This window comes from Exophiala xenobiotica, assembly GCF_000835505.1.
Source record: "Exophiala xenobiotica strain CBS 118157 unplaced genomic scaffold supercont1.6, whole genome shotgun sequence".
Lineage (NCBI taxonomy): Eukaryota > Fungi > Ascomycota > Eurotiomycetes > Chaetothyriales > Herpotrichiellaceae > Exophiala > Exophiala xenobiotica.
The window spans coordinates 2,922,894-2,938,406 of NW_013562489.1; the positions used below are offsets into that span (position 1 = coordinate 2,922,894).

The 15,513-nt window shown below is 52.3% G+C and overlaps 5 protein-coding genes across 5 annotated transcripts; 1 reads left to right on the forward strand and 4 right to left on the reverse strand.

The window, feature by feature from the left end:
• Window positions 1–6: 6 nt before the first annotated feature.
• PV05_10363 (uncharacterized protein) lies at window positions 7–4,110 on the reverse strand. The gene has a single exon (XM_013456794.1). The coding sequence runs from the start codon at window positions 3,943–3,945 to the stop codon at window positions 253–255; it is 3,693 nt and encodes a 1,230-aa protein (XP_013312248.1). The 5' UTR covers window positions 3,946–4,110; the 3' UTR covers window positions 7–252.
• Window positions 4,111–4,327: 217 nt separating this feature from the next.
• On the reverse strand, window positions 4,328–5,110 carry PV05_10364 (uncharacterized protein; the record flags this gene model as incomplete). Its single annotated transcript, XM_013456795.1, has 1 exon — window positions 4,328–5,110. One exon carries the CDS (start codon window positions 5,108–5,110, stop codon window positions 4,328–4,330), a length of 783 nt encoding a protein of 260 aa, XP_013312249.1.
• Window positions 5,111–5,633: 523 nt separating this feature from the next.
• PV05_10365 (uncharacterized protein) lies at window positions 5,634–7,425 on the forward strand (the record flags this gene model as incomplete). Its single annotated transcript, XM_013456796.1, has 5 exons — window positions 5,634–5,684; window positions 5,733–6,118; window positions 6,420–6,460; window positions 6,522–6,674; window positions 6,750–7,425. 5 exons carry the CDS (start codon window positions 5,634–5,636, stop codon window positions 7,334–7,336), a joined length of 1,218 nt encoding a protein of 405 aa, XP_013312250.1. The 3' UTR covers window positions 7,337–7,425.
• PV05_10366 (uncharacterized protein) lies at window positions 7,064–10,778 on the reverse strand. Its single transcript, XM_013456797.1, has 5 exons — window positions 10,401–10,778; window positions 10,050–10,342; window positions 8,941–10,002; window positions 8,488–8,883; window positions 7,064–8,429 (listed from the first exon to the last, which is right to left on the reverse strand). Exons 1-5 carry the CDS (start codon window positions 10,625–10,627, stop codon window positions 7,453–7,455), a joined length of 2,955 nt encoding a protein of 984 aa, XP_013312251.1. The 5' UTR covers window positions 10,628–10,778; the 3' UTR covers window positions 7,064–7,452.
• A 2,489-nt stretch (window positions 10,779–13,267) lies between these two features.
• On the reverse strand, window positions 13,268–15,333 carry PV05_10367 (uncharacterized protein). Its single transcript, XM_013456798.1, has 3 exons — window positions 14,756–15,333; window positions 14,620–14,658; window positions 13,268–14,570 (listed from the first exon to the last, which is right to left on the reverse strand). Exons 1-3 carry the CDS (start codon window positions 15,188–15,190, stop codon window positions 13,440–13,442), a joined length of 1,605 nt encoding a protein of 534 aa, XP_013312252.1. The 5' UTR covers window positions 15,191–15,333; the 3' UTR covers window positions 13,268–13,439.
• Between the last annotated feature and the right edge of the window lie 180 nt (window positions 15,334–15,513).

A 15,513-nucleotide genomic window follows, 5' to 3' on the forward strand; every position in this document is an offset into this window, starting at 1 on the left:
CGTCTTCCCTACTCGAACCATCTCCCGAATGTCATTTGTGAGTCTTATCTGCCTTCCTCATTCCTACGATATGCTCTGTGGATATTGCATGTATATGAAGCTTTTTGTTACACAATCGCAAAATGGAGGTAAGCTATAACTACACTTTGCAAGAAGCTCAATCAACGCGCCGGCTCTATACTGTGGCGGAGCCCCCTTTCATTCCTAGCCAGCTACCACCCTGCCACCCAGTATTGGATCTGAGGCTTCCGATCACTCTTCGTCATCATCCACATCTGGAGCAGCTTCGGATGGCCTGGAAGCTTCAACATTGCCATTGATCGCCTCCTCATCTTCGTCTTCGTCTTCATCATCAGCAATAGTCCGAAGTTGTTTTCGCTTTCTGGTCGGCTGAGGTCGTACTTCATCTTCGTCCTCACCACGAGTGTCGACCATCTCCTCATCTTGATCTGCAACGGGAGAATCAGGAGTCTCAGCACCTGCCTCAGGAGTTGCCACAGCCTCAGGCTCATCTTCCAATTCTGAATCCGAATCAACCACAACAGCAGCAGACTTGTACTTGTCATTCTTCCGTGGCTCCCTCGCTTTGCCTTTCCTCTCCAGCTTTCTTCTCTTCTTTTTGGGCTTCTCGGCTTCGGCCTCATTATCCGACCCACTGATAGGCGTTCTTGACACGCTTTTCTCACTTCTGCCGTCAGATAGGTCCCCGTCATTATCGATAAACCCGTCTTCATCGTCCCTCTTCTTCCGCTTCGCCCCACTCTTCTTTGCTTTTCTCTTTACGCGTTCTCCGGTCTCCTCGTCGTCGGTGTATTCTGCAGCTTCTCTGGCAGCCGCTTCAGCACGAAGCTGGTCTGCAAGTCTTTCAGTCTCCTCGACAATCTTTCTCCGCTCTTCTGCGATCTTCCTCGCACGTTCTTCTTCCTCTTGTTTACGCCGTCTGGAGGCTTCTTCGCGCCTCCGGAGTTCCTCTTGACGTTTTTCAATAGCTTCCTGCAGTTTCGTGGCATTCTCGTTCTCATAGGCTGCTTGCTTCGTACGTTGTCGTTCAAGCTGATTCCTCATTGTATTCTTACCCATTGCCGCACGCTGCTCGAGGGCGGTGCGAGGATATGGGGGTTGCTTATGGCGAGCCACTTGCTCAAAAGTCTCAATAGCTTCCTCAAGTCCAGCAATAGCAGCATCTACGTCGGCCAAGGTACGATCGCTCTCTTTCGCTTGGTTGACATGCTGCGCTATCTGGAATTGAATAAAGGCGACATTGAACTGCAAGTGGGGTGAGTCCGGCTGAGTGGCCAATGCTCGTTTCATATAGTCGAGAGCAGCGTTCAGAGCGGTAATGGACCGGTCAGCCTTGCCTTTCAACAACCACACTCTCGACAGACATGCAAGTAACTGAGCATTTTCGCCCTTTGCCTCCTTCCTCAACGCGATCTCGTAGTTGTCAATACCTCGCTGGAACTGGCGTAGTTCTGTCAGGACGTGTCCAAGATTGATATTCACAGAAGCATCACGGAGTGTGTCTTTGACTTTGGTGAAGATCTGAAGCGCATCCGAGTAGGCCTTCTTGTCGTCGCACAATGCAATGGCAATACCTTGGGCCGCAAAGGCGTTCTTGGGATCCAATTGCAAAGCCTTGTCGAAGAATTCGTAGGCTTTTGCGTACATCTTGCTTCGCTTCTCCTTTTCCTGCTCTGTATTACGGGGCATGTCTCGAGCAAGAGTGAGGTGGACATTGCCCATGCCGGTAAGTGAATAGAGATCGTGTTTGTCATATCCTTGCAAGGTATGCTTGTAATGCCGATTCTCGGCATCTTCGGCGAGGTTGCTGGTCTTCTTTTTGGCGCTATGATGGTACCAGCCCATCAACGCCCTGACTTCGGTGTTGCCGTAGTCACTCTGATACACGGCATGGATTTTGCGTGGGCCTTCATCACGTGGAGACGTTTCCAGAGCAATGTAAGCCAATCGCGCAGAAGCATCAGTGTAGTCTGCATGCCTGGCAAGCAGACCTTCGTAGACCTTCTGTGCTTCAGCCGTCAAACCTAATGCCTCGTAGGTGCGGGCAAGATTGTAAGAGATAGTCGTGACAAGAGCGTCTGTGTCGCTGTTGTCGACGTCTTCGGAACCAATCTTTTCTCCTTCCACGGCGTTCTTCTCTGCCTCTTGCTTCTCTGTCAGCTTCACACATGCATTAAGAGCAATCTGGAACGTCTCTCGAGCAAGAGCATACGACTCCTGCCCATACAAAAAGCAAGCCATATTGTTCAAAAGTTGAGGAGGCAGATTCTCGCGCAGTTGTGCAACGTAGGTCGCTTCATCTTCATTTGGATCCGGACGATCCTCATCAGGAATCTTCTCGAGTTGCATCACCTCAACCTGTTGAAGACATTTCAGACTCTCGATGGGGCTTTCTTGCTCATACAGACGTGCAAGATAAAGCAGGACAGACTCATCAGGCTTCACGCGGGATTTCTCGTCCTTCCATGTCTTCCGCACATTCTCCAGTAACGAGATAGCTTTTCGTGCCGAGGCCGCTTTGTCCTCTTTCGTGACCGCAGTCTGCGTCGAGAAGGCTTCTTCGGCACAGATGCAACCAAGTAATGTCATGGCTTCGACATGACGATTCAGTTGACCCAGCGACTCAAGGCGAAATTTGGCACCTTGGATATCCTGGCTTTGAATCATTATCTGAATGAGACCGAACTTGGCGGGGAAGTAGCCTCTGTCCAGACCGCCTCGTGCCTGATCTGCTCTGGTGTAGCAATCATTTGCCTTTGCCAGATCGCCTTTGTTATGTTCCTTCCGGGCTAGCAGGTACCATCCATCACTAGCAATCGCGTTAATGTCTGTCTGCTCGATGGCTTTTCGTGCAAGCGGTTCCGCTGTGTCGTACCGGCCTGTTAGCAAGAAATAGCTGGCAAAGGTTGCGCAGCTGAGTGGGAAGTTCTTGTCGATCGTGTAGGCCTTTTTTGTGTGGTCAATCATTGCTTTCTTGTAGAGGGCGTTAAACTGAGGATCCGATGCAGGGTATTTGGCGCTCTCATGCAAGTAGTAAATTCCTAGCAGTGCGTGGGCAACCTTAGACTCTGAATTCAACGCGAGCGATCTTTCCCATGCGGTTTTGGCACGCTCAGGAAATCCCAACTGCCACAGACAACAGCCGATGCCTATGCGCGGATCCGGGTCTGTCAGGCCGGGCATCTTGGATAATACGTCTTGATATGTTTGCAGAGCGGGCGCAAATTGTCTTTGAAGATATAATGCCCTAGCTTTTCCCACGGCAGCCATCATGTTACGTCCATCTGACGATCTGAGCGCATCATCGAAACACTTCAAGGCTTGTTTAAGAGACTCGGCTCTTTCTGCATCAGCACTGGTTTTTGTCGACGACTGCAAGGAGGCTCGAAGGAGGAAGAGGACACCCCGGGTGAGGTAAAGGGGAGGGAATGCCGGGTTAATTCGCAAAGCATCGTTGATGGTCGTGGTGGCTTCTCTGAGGTAGTGATCTTTCGTCTTCGCATCGCTATTGGCATGAGTGTCGGACAGTACACGAGGCGCTTGTCGACTCTTGAGTAGGTTCAGCCATGCCACGCATGCGAGCAGACTCAATCGTTCTTTTGGGCCACTTCGTGCAAGCGACCCAAGACCCTTGCCCAAGATTTCAATTGCATGGTCGATCTGTGTCTGCTTCGCATAGGCCAAAGCGATTGTGATCCATAGGTTTTTGGCTGCCTTCTCATTCTCCAATAATTGGCACAATTCGGTAGGGTCATCCAGGTGATCTTCGAGGTTTACTTCGACCGCCTCATCTGCATCAAGGCCGCCGGAAACAGGAATGTCTATGGCCGCTGGGATGTCGGCAAAGCGTGAAGCAGGAGTGACGCCGCTTGTCAGGCCGTTTGAATTGCTGGCCGTGCCATTTCTGGCTACTGTTGCTGCCATGTTGACAGTCGGGGGACGGGAAGGTTTGTGTAGAGAGTTGGGCTCAAGACATGTCGAGACTGAGTCCAAGGTATTAGCGACTGATTGAACAAAGATTCAAGTACATCTCGGCTCCGAAGTGAATGTTCTGAGCAAAACCACTGTCGTGACACGCGGATGATAACTTAATGTCGCGCAGTCGATGGTTAAAGGCATCAAAAAGATTCTCCGCTCCGCGGCTGGAACTCGCCGGCGCCAAGACATGATCCGGAATTCAATTGTTCCTCTAACTCGGATGAAAACGGTCACTGACGGTCTACCCGTCACCTTAGGCGCCCGCCGCCTATTGCCTATTGTTCTCAATGGCCTCTGCCATCACTCCTACTGACGTTCCGCAGTCATATCATGATTGACCTCCTAAGAGTCTGACCCTTTCAAAGGCAAACATATCCGAAAAGGTGCAGAACTCCACAGGACCGAGCTCGAAAGTAGATGGCAGCTTTGAAAGCTGGGCATTCAGAAATGCCGTGATGTGCTGTTCCTCTTTTTCGGTCAGGAATCGCAGCGAGTAGCCTATGCTGACGTGCAAATCGTATCCGACATGATTTGGAAGTCGGAGCTCAAGGCAATCTGAGAGTTTGTCACGAAGGGAGAGAAGCCTTGCTTCCTCCGCGTCATCAACGGGCATTACATGGAGTCCAATCCCGTCTTCAAGGGCAGTCCACCCCTTGACCGCCATCCGAAATCTTGAATGGTCCCCAATGTCGAATTCTGCCAGCTTGCTCTCAAACAGCCTGGTGCATTCGCATAGCGGTGCGTTGAGTGGCAGATCTCGCGGCCAGTGGTTCTGATCACGGATCGCGTCGCAAACACCTTCCAGAATGGTCGTGTGGTAGCTTTCTGGAGGTAGAAGGGCAAATAAACCTGCGAAGTCACTGCCGTTGATCTCCCTGTGTATTTGCACAAGAGAGCGATACATGTCGCTCTCTTTGGGGACATGGCTGAGGATGGTGTTGCCAGCGAATGGTCGTACTGCGCCGTCCGGCTCGAATTTATAATTGATCCATTGAGGGTACTTGACCGGTAATGGGAGGCCAGCTTTGGTCTTGGCACTTGGCTCTTCATCAGCTCTCTGAGCACCGCTGTTGAAGTTCATCGCTTGTTCGGGAGTCGCAGAACTGGCCATGGCTTGTGACGGGATGAACGTGTCCAGCATGCCCATCGCACGGCTTGAACAATGAGCGAGGTCAGAACCGGTCTAGCCAGCTGAACATGCATAGCCAAGCCTGTCTCGGACTTTGTCTGCCTATCCTTCCAATAAGCGAGTCCTTTACGAGGAGAATGTGCCCGCCAGCCGCATAACATCGTCCGGATACTCACCTCGTCGTCTCATGCAGACACCACTGCAACGACAGCAATGCATAGGATACCACAACGCTAGCCATAAATGTCGCCCAGTTGCTCGGAATGGTCGCGATACTCAAGGGGCAAGACCTTGTATACGCTGTGCAGCCAGACCCGCATCTTATTTGGCTCTTTGGGCACCATATGACATTTCACCTGAACCTGGTGGGACGCCTCAACTCAAAGACACTTCCACCACTGGCGACAGAACCTATTTACTATATGAGTCCCCTAGTGAAGATGGCAGAGTCCATTGACTTTAGCCTATCGAAAGCTCTGCCTTTCAACAGGCGCCTTCAACCAACATGCGGGCGGTCACCATATTCGGATTCCTGGCACTCATTATATTCTGGCAAGTAAGTACCATTGCGTGATACTCCGCCGAACACACCTCACCAGCTCAGATCCTTTCCAACGTGTTCTTCTCGCCGCTCCGGCGGGTTCCAGGACCATTGACAGCGAAGATAACGCCAAAATGGATTATGTTCATCGACCTCACTGGCAATCGTGCATCCACGATTCATAAACTGCACGGACGATATGGACCCATGGTGCGCATAGGGCCGCGAGAAATATCGTATGCCAATGCAGAGCTGATCAATGAGCTATATGGCGTCCAAGCGCCATACATGAAGGCTCCCATCTATGACAACTTCAGTCTCCCCCCACTCGGCATCTTCGCCATGAGAGACAAGGTCGAACACAGCCAGCGAACGCGACTGCTCAGCCATGCATTTTCGCAGGCCAGTCTTCTCGGAACTGAACCCCTGATCAAGCAGCACATCGACAAGTAGGTGATCCACGTAATGGAGGGCCTCAAAATGCCCTTCGATGCTCTATTGCTTTTCAGGCTGACATCCTTCGACATTATTGGTTCGCTTACCATCCTTTATCACTGTCAGACGTGGTCACGAATAGGAGCTGGGGTTTTTCACCTTTAGGAGAACTGTTCCTCGGACAGAGTTTTGGCGGCCTAGACTCGCCTGAGCCTCCACAGTTCTTGCTCGACATGGATTATGCCTTCATGCCCAGTGACCTGGACGCCAGTTTCCCTTGGCTTCACCGGCTGCTGATTCTGCTGCCCATACCAGCATTGAGGCACGTTCTGGCCGCCAGAGATCGTCTTCAACAGGTATGTGCAACCAGCCAACAGCTCAACATTCCCCCAGTGCAAGGCTGACCAGGTTGCAAAGTCTCGTTTGACAGGTACATAGCTCAGTACGGGCGGAACTCCGGTCGAAAAGACCTTTTGCCCAAGATCTTGACAACCAAAAGCGAAGACGACCCTCCAATGACAGACCGTGAAACTTACGCCGAGATTAGGAATCTCGTTTTCGCCGGCACTGGTATGCTCTTACTCCGATACTCTTCGTCCTACCCGACGAGGGGTCCTTACCAATGCACTGCTGACTACTACCTAGACACCACAAGCACGACCCTCACATATTTGTTCTGGCAGCTCGCCGGGAATCCCGAGTGGCAGGACCGACTGCGAGCCGAACCATCGCAATCGCCATGGGCCGAGCAGTTGCCGTCATACAGGGGTGTAACCGATGTCCCGGTGCTGGACGCCGTTATCGACGAAGCTCTTCGCCTGCACCCGGCTGCCCCGGCAAGCCTGCAGCGAGTAGTCCCTTCCGGCGGACGAACACTGAACGGGGTCTTCGTGCGAGAGGAGACTGTGGTTTCCATGCAGTGCTACACCACGCACCGTGACCCTGCCGCGTTTCCCAACCCGGACACCTTCCGACCAGAGCGGTGGATGGACGCTGTTGCGATCACGGATTCGATGAAACCCCTCTTCATGCCCTTTTCTCAAGGTACCAGAGCGTGTCTCGGGAAGAATTTGGCAAAGATAGAGTTGAAATTGATCACAGCCTCGTTGGTGAAGGATTATGAGGTCAGCTCGGCGCCCGGCACGACGGAGGAGAGTATGGCCATGACCGATCATTTCCTGGCGCTGCCGAAAAGTGGAAAGTGTGAATTAGTCTTCACCAGGGCGAGATGACTGAGAGCAGGAGAGAGAAATAGGTATAAGTGGTCGTCGCCAGATTATGATATGTAGAGAACCTTCGTATTTCCGAAGGCAAATAGGTGTACAATGTATATTTGATATCTGAGTTTTCAGTATCTTAGCCGATCGATATCGAACACGAGTCGCGGCTCGTCGAGATCGATCTTAAGATGGCCATCCTCATCGATGCTCACGTATTCATCCGTGACCGGTATCACTTTCTTTGTATGATCGACCTCCTGTCGGCTGATGCCGCCCGGATCCTTCGGGATCCATAATGTTGGCGGCTTCCCCAGAAATGACGGCGGGAAGTAGATGTCCCGCTCCAGCTCATCAGGATACTTGGGGTCGGGCAAGTCTTCGGGCACCAGTCTGCGGAGTACGGTGTAATCCGAGTAGACCTCGGGATGCAACCAGCGCAAAAGCCAATTGGACTTCTGTGCCGGGTCCGGTCGAATCCAGCGCCTGAAGAACGCCGCGGTGAAGCCGAGTTGGGTGTTGATTTCAGGATAGTCTTTCTCGATCTTCTTCTTGACGATGGTCTTGAAGCCGTCTTTCAACGTGTCGACCGCTCCACTGGCGCCTTCCAACCTCAACCCAGTCGTCTCCCCTCGAGTGCTTCCGAGAATGTGTTCTTCCGGATCCTGCTCTGGGTCGTACAGCCACGGTTCTGCCCAACGGTCGCCCTGACCGCCGCCCATGGCGCTTCTCTCGGGGTGAGGTGGTTCCGTCGCCAGAAGATGTTGCCGGTCCTCTTCCACCGTCAGGGTCTTGGGCAGACTGTTCAAGAACGGCCGCACCGCGTCAAGTAACGAGATATGCACCAGCGCCGTGATGACCAGTAGTATCGCAGTCAGGACGACGGGACCGATCGCGTGGCGTAGGGAGAACAAGCCGATCATGCAGATCTCGGAGAAGTACAGTCCCAGAATCATCTGCAGCAGCGCCCTTGGGTAGACGAGGCCTTTGGTGTCGATCTCCGAATCGTAGACATGGACTAGATTGTATCGGTACACGACGTGCAGGAAGCCGACACCGACTGCTGCGAAGCCAAGAACGACGGGCGCGATGAGCGCGTAGCTTAGTGCTGCAAAGAGACAGTTAGCACAGGCTAGGTCGAAAGTGAAATAGGGAAAAAGACGTACTGATGACGCCCAGATTTGTGTACACAGGGAATACAGAGCCCCAATGGACTCTTTGCAACCGGTGCCACCTGGTGTATTGCTTCCTCGGATCTTTCAGAAAGCGCCGCTGGATGTGGAATTTGAACAGATTATGCGGTTGGACAAGCGCACCGGAGCCGATGGCCAGACTCTGTACGAGAAAGTATGAAAGGTAAAAGTTCGAGGCTTTGGGTAGATTCTGCGATAGGAGGGATTCAGCCGTCGTCGGGTCCTCGAGGAGTTTTGTTACGGCCGCAGACGCAGCGGAAGTGAGTGTCGTGATCAGGAAGACTTGGACGACCTGAAATGCGAAATAGGCGTGTTGGACGAAGAGCTCGATCCTGGTGAGTGTCGGAACCCCAGAGAGCCTTGCAAAAACTGATACGGAGTCAGCTTGGACGGTTCTCGAATGGCAAAATTTGTGAAGGGTCTTACATCGCAGTATGCCAGGCACAATGCTCATCAGCAGCGAAAGCGCTACAGCTGGAACAACACCGCTCAAAATCCCCTGTATCACCTTTGGGAGGTATGCGATCCAGTGCAGGAAGAAGACCTTTTCCGAGAGGTACTCGATGTTTGAAATCGTACCCACGGCCGCGGCTGGGATGGACCAGAATATAATCATCGCGGTGATGGCTGCTTGGCACGAAAACTTGCGTACAATTGCTTCCCACCAGGTCATGGACAGTGAGTGCCATACGACTTCAAAGGGGCGCACACCGATAAGGCGATGCGACATGTGCAACGGCCGGTGGTGAGTGAGGGTCTGATAAGCGTTCTGTGCATCGGTGTGCGTTTCGAATTCAACAAAGACCGAATGCATCATGCTTTGGGGCCGGAACAGCTGTTCTCGGCGGACTTTGGCGATTCGAAAGTTCAGTTTCTTGATTTGGTTCCGTGTCCATTTGATCGTGTCGACGCGTCGGCCGTAGTTTGCGATCGGTCGGTGATGCGGTCGGGAGCTATGGGATATCCACTGCGATGCTACTGAACCGTTGACGTCTGGGAGAGGCTGTTTAGTCGACGTGGCCGAGCTAGTGGGCGAATTCGGATCCTCGGTAAAGTCAATCGTCTTGGGATCGGGCGACTCTGACCCAGACTCTCTGCGCTTCTCGTCCAGGTCGTTACTAGTACCCAGCTGGGGAGAGGAATGCTTCCGCTCTTGCTCTTCTGGCTTTCCTTTGCGAAGTGCTTTGGTCCTGGCGGCATTGGCTAGTCGGATGAGGTGGAACTCGGCCTTCTCTAAGCGCATGGCAGTCTGGTCTCGCTCCTTGATCAAATCTTCGAGTTCGCTGGTGCTTTGAGGTATCCATATCCTTTTGACGGATTTTCCAAGTACCCATTTCAGGCGTTCTTCGTCCAAGTATTGGCGCGGGACGTTCATGTACAGCACCGTCCGGGAGGAGAGGCGATTAGCGTAGAATGGAGAAAGTAGATATGCTTGACGAAGGTTGATATAGTAGATACATTCTCGTGAAGTCATGTAAAGTATGAAAACTGCGGGTGTTAGGTCCCAACGTAGGTGGATGGAGGAGGCAACATACCAAAATAGATCCATGCGAGTAACGCATGAGCGTACAGTCGCTTAGGGTCTGTGACATTACCAAGCGTCAACAAGTCCAGGCCCTCGTTGCCTCCACCGCCAGTCGCGTGGAGTGGGAGAAGAATGGGCCATAGAAGACCAATGCCCACAATGCATATCACTCCCAAAACTCTGAGAAAGCGGAGGAAGAGATAGCCGTCTAGGGATGAGTGGTTGAGTAAAAATGTTGTAGGAAGACGGTGGAATTCTTTAACCCAGTTGAACCATCCTGTGGGGAGCGGTGGGCTTTTTTCGCTGATGTTGGTCAGTTTCGAGTATAATCAACGAGGCTTCGTATCCAGCGGTGACTTACTGCGGCTCGAGACTTTTCAGAAAACTTCGTGGGGAATAAACTCGCGGACATTTGCGTCGTAAGAAGATGAAAATTACTATACATACGGCGGAGACGACGAGAACAGGGACGAGTGTCGCGAGTAGGTCGCTGATTGAGGATGAATTAGAACCTGATGCCAGGCGAGAAAGCCTTGGACTCGTTGAATTGTCACGGGCTGAGCCGACCCGGGGGTCGTTGCCACTCATTGCGAGGACTCATTGACGCAGGTTCAATATGTCCGAGTGGTATAAGGCATATGGCGCACAGATCCGTGAAGAAAAAGGGTTCGTTCTCGCGAGTCGGGGAAATTGTATGCGACTGTCAAAAGTTGAAAAAGGAACACGAAGGATGTTGTCATCGAGACTTTTGCAGAGGAACAGCTGCTAACGTTAGTCAAATCCTAAGCTCGACAATCACGACCCCTACCGTGATAAGTTACTCCGTACAAGCACCTCCACCACCTGGTAAGGTATAAGGTATCCTCGGAAGTGGTTCCAACCCAGTTCATTCGCTGTGGCGGAAGATGGACCGACGATAGGCTGTCCAGTGGCTGGCCCCTAGGCGTGTCTAGGCCAGTGAGGCGCAACTTAGGCTACTTAGACTGCCAATAGACTGTTCGTCCGGGGAGGCGAAAGAACCGCCAAGGGTCGTGATGGGCCTGCTCAAGCCCTGTCGAGCCCTGTCAGGGCCTGTCGCGCCCGAAACCCCAGATTAGTGGAATACCTGTAGGCACATCGTTCACGTAAAAAGCCTCTGGAATTCGCCGAAACGGATCCCAATTTCATCTCCAGGTCGATCCAAGGAGTGTCATCGGTACCGCATCAAAGTATCAGGAGCAAGACAGCCGTGGACAGCATAACATAGGACTATCTCGATGCTTTGCGCCTAAACCGGCTCCCCTCCTAAGTGTCCATCTTTAGAGTGGCATGATGGTGGCCACCAGACAAGGACGGCAGACGTTGTTCTCCACCGGCCGTCCCTACCTCAGGCCCGGCGATGGACAGAGTCCAAGATTCCTGCTCGTCAAAACCCATTCCAAGATCTCGATACGCTGATCCACCTTTGCCGCAACCAAGGCACGACTACCCTGTACCCGGGCGCATGGTATTCTTGGGCTTTTTGTGATGATCGCCAAGTTCACGACTCAGCTACGAGTCCACCCTTGGAGATGGAGCTGTTGAATGCAACGCAAAAGACCCTCAAGATCGACGTCGTGCATTGTAGTACGGTGTGAAAGACTACGAGTCTCATCCTACTTCGCACACGTGCTTAGCGACTCGCCACGACTCGCCTGCAAAAGTCCCGCGGCTCTCTACTCACTTGCTGTATGATTCATTAACTAGGGCATGATAGCGCTTCTGGGATTGACAAGCCCCGTTCGCACTTCATGTTGATCGCCTCTTGGAGGCTCAGAAGTCCCTTTGGTTGTCAACGCATTCGCCACACGTTAATATTACAACATCAGACCTGTCGAGAAAAACATCTGCTCCCTCAGCCATAATGCTGCTTCTCTGGTGCTGAACTCGCCGGCGCTCTCGGGACCATATCCCCTTTCGATGCAAGATAAACATGCAACACTTATCATACCAAGGATTGAAGACTGCCAATGCCAATCCCTCCCATCAATCTGGCTCGCCGGTAGACCAACTCTCGCCACTATCACTTCCCTTCCCTCATCTCGTGCATCCCGGACACTGCACCTAACATGCTGCCGGAGCCCACTGGTTGTGGGTGAGGTTTCCATCCCCCTTGAGCTCACAGGTTTCCAGCCAGTGTCATGAACTCGGTCGCGAAAGAAAAGTCCTCCGGATAAGTTTGTGCTTCGCCCCTTCGAACATATACGACTTGCCCGAGACAGGGTAGCCGAGGAAGAATATTGATCGAACATCTAGCCGATGGCCATCTAAGCCCAGACAGGAGATTGCAACAAGTGCCGCCCTCCGGACCTATGGCATCGGCACATATGTCCGCAGGGGTCTCGACATTTATGTACCGTGTCGAAGACAGTCTTCAATCTGCCGTCTGTGGTAATTCGGATCTGCTCTCCGACCCTAGGGACGTGGTGTCATTGATGGACCTGTCAGGGTTCCGGGGTACAACATAGTCGACTTCTCAAGGTTGTACGCACATACGAGTAGCCATAAACAAGATCAGTCCCCCGTATCATCGAGGGCCGGCCAATCTGTATGGTTGAGGGCAATGGCCACAGTTCGAACGAGTAGGTAGTCGTCTCGCAGCTTTGGTAGAGGGATAGCCCGTAGCACGGCATTGTTGACCCCTTCTCTGAATAGGCACGTAGTCCTGCATTGGTAATCTGGTGGCAGCAGTCTTTCAGCCTGCTACGATGCAAGACCTGTGGGTGACTCTGCTTCCTATGACATAAGTTCACGGTGGTATTTATTGGTGTTGTAGGATGACCAAGTGGCAGGCTTCACGGCGCACCCTGCTTTGACCTGTCCGTCTATATGTTGCCTTGATCTTGCCCAGCGAGGTACAGCATATCATACATTCCTCAGGCAGTGCTGGCCCTCCTTGCCCGCCAAAAGTCGAAGTCGATGCATTCAAGAGAAACCTAAGTCATGTTCAACGATTCACCCCCAGTGGTAGCCTTACCCCTGAAGCGTATTAGTAAGCCTGCCTGGGACGGGACGTCGCGGACAGGGCTCGGAGAGCAAGCAGTTCACGGCTGACACAGTTTCTAGAAGAAGTCCGGAGCTTCATGACATGTCTTTAGACAATCGTTCGATTATAAGCCCAGAATACTGTCCAACACATCAAGGGTTATTACGAAGGTACTGAAGGGTACTCGATAATACTAGTGCTATCACTCTGGTGCAATGCGTCCAGCTTTGACCAAGCTTGCGAGCGCTCATTACTCGCAATGCAGTTTTAATATTCACCCATCGTCATTGTTACCCTGCGGATTCCTGAAGGCATGCACCATGGCATTTCCAACCCTTGATATATGACTCTCTCTATATTGTAATGATCACAACACATCTCCGGCCAACGGAAGACTCATTTTCCCACAAACTTCAACTCCAAGAATCTCAGGGGTGGGTAAGCGAGGGCGCTGAAGCTCATGGCGAGGGGAATGCCCAGGTCGATACCGAATCCAACAGTCTTTCCAAGGGGACCAGTAAAGTATGTCTGCCACATACCGAGCACGGCACCAACCCAACCAATGCAGAAGGCAGTCAACGCAGCAATGCCATAGGGCATTTTCCTCTTGTCATTCCAAGCCGCCCAGTCGAATCCGCCTCTGCGCTTACGGAAGATGAATTCTTCCTCCAGCGTCAAGGCGATGTAGATGACCACGAAGTAGCCTAGCAGTGCTAGGAAGTTCTGGAAGACTTCAAACAAGTGGTTGCGTCCAGCACATGCGCAGACTGTGTAGATCACCACTCCCACAACGGTCCAAAAAATGCGCGGCAGTTTCCCCAGCCATCTGCCGAGAAGCTGGAAGGACAATGCGGCGGAGTAAGTTCCAGGAATATTGTTTGCAATCAAACCCAAAGCCACGACGACAGAGCAGAAGTCACCGAAGGAGCCGAGAGGCTTGAAGGCAGCCACGAGCAGAGCTCCAGCACCACCACCTTCGTATGCCGCATTCCATTCTGGTTTGCTCAGGGTGGCGGAAGCAATACCCACTCCGATCATGTATGTGAATGCGCAGGAAGTCCCCAAACCGAGGGTGGTGCAAGCGAAAACAGCAAGTCGGCTTGACTTGGGCGGAAAGTAGACGTAGAAATCGGCCGAGCTAGGTGTCCATGCAATAGCTGCCGAAACAGCCAGGAAGAAGAAACTCATCCTGTCTGCTGCCCTTTCGGGTGTTGTGCCAATAGTAGGACTTGAAGTGTCGTAGTAAGGGCCTGAGACTCCGATGAGGATGAGAAGAACAATGACCTGAGGGATGAAGGCGTAACGTTCGTAGGTGTGGAAGAGCCGGATACCGAAAAGGACGACGATGAGCGTGACAATAGCAGATATGATCGTCCCCACAATGATAGTTAGACCCTTGCCATTCACAGCGGAGAGGATCTGGCCAGACAGCAAGATATCAATCAATCCATAGCCCAGCATGATGACAATATTGAAGAGCACGCAGATACGGCTCGGCCACCAACCCATTGTATACCGTGCAACGACCTATTCCGCGTGTCAAAACCGCCTTCTCGCGTCATGTAAGTTGGCTTACCATCGTACGATTTCCACTGGCAGGACCGAAGCTCGAGATCTGTGAATTGTCAGTAAAGTCGCGTTGGTGTAGGTGGGGACAGAGCATATGCTGGGTATCTCATTGGGCACATTTTCTTCGACAGGAGACAACGTACATATCCAGGACCTGCAGCACCAACGTATGCTCCGAAAGCTGAGAGGATCATAGCATCCTTGAGCCCGACCTCAAACAGCAAGGGTCCAAGAAACCCAATGATCAAGTTGTTCATGGTAACATTGGCCGAGAACCAAATGACACACATCTGCGCGTAGTCTCCCAAAGTTGCATGTGGTGCTCGAATAGCTTCAGGCACACGTTCGATACCTCGGGCTTCGACACCGGCAAGGTGTTCCAGCTTGAGAGCCCATCGTTGCGCAAAGTTTGTGGGAGGTGGTAGGTCTTCGATGAGGCCGTTCTCAACTGCTGAAAGGTAGTCATGAGGGACAGGATGCTGGTGAGGACCTTCTGTGACATGTGTGCCTTGCAGGGCAGCAGCCTTCTCGCCTCGAGGGCTGTCGGTAATGCTGTCGCTTTCGTGGTTGTGGTCCATGGTTGTTATGTCTGTGCTTGCCGCACAATTGAAATGGAGGTTTGTGAGACGGTGGAGATTGAAGTGGTGCTCCTAGGGTTGTCTTGATCCAAAACGAAATCTTGCAACTTTGTACTTAGTACATATACCTAGCCGGAAAACAGGACTCCTTGGAGATGGGATGCTTCGCCAAGTCGCGCCCCTATGGACAGCTTAGCTGGTCTTGATCCAGAACAGGCAAGCCTTCTTGAAGAGCGGTGGGAAAGTACTAGGACCATGGTCTCTCCCCCACTGTTGATCTGGTCGGCTCGTAGTTGAAGCCACCCAGATACAGCCTCGAATGG

Excerpts from the sequence above, each read along its gene's own strand:
- PV05_10363 (XM_013456794.1), bottom strand. The coding sequence starts at position 3,945 with ATGGCAGCAACAGTAGCCAGAAATGGCACGGCCAGCAATTCAAACGGC.
- PV05_10366 (XM_013456797.1), bottom strand. The coding sequence starts at position 10,627 with ATGAGTGGCAACGACCCCCGGGTCGGCTCAGCCCGTGACAATTCAACG. Across the intron at positions 10,343-10,400 it reads CTGAAAAGTCTCGAGCCGCA|CGAAAAAAGCCCACCGCTCC; the intron begins GTAAGTCACCGC and ends GACCAACATCAG. Across the intron at positions 8,884-8,940 it reads TGTGCCTGGCATACTGCGAT|TTTTTGCAAGGCTCTCTGGG; the intron begins GTAAGACCCTTC and ends ACTCCGTATCAG.
- PV05_10367 (XM_013456798.1), bottom strand. The coding sequence starts at position 15,190 with ATGGACCACAACCACGAAAGCGACAGCATTACCGACAGCCCTCGAGGC. Across the intron at positions 14,659-14,755 it reads GTGCTGCAGGTCCTGGATAT|ATCTCGAGCTTCGGTCCTGC; the intron begins GTACGTTGTCTC and ends GACAATTCACAG. Across the intron at positions 14,571-14,619 it reads CCAGTGGAAATCGTACGATG|GTCGTTGCACGGTATACAAT; the intron begins GTAAGCCAACTT and ends CACGCGGAATAG.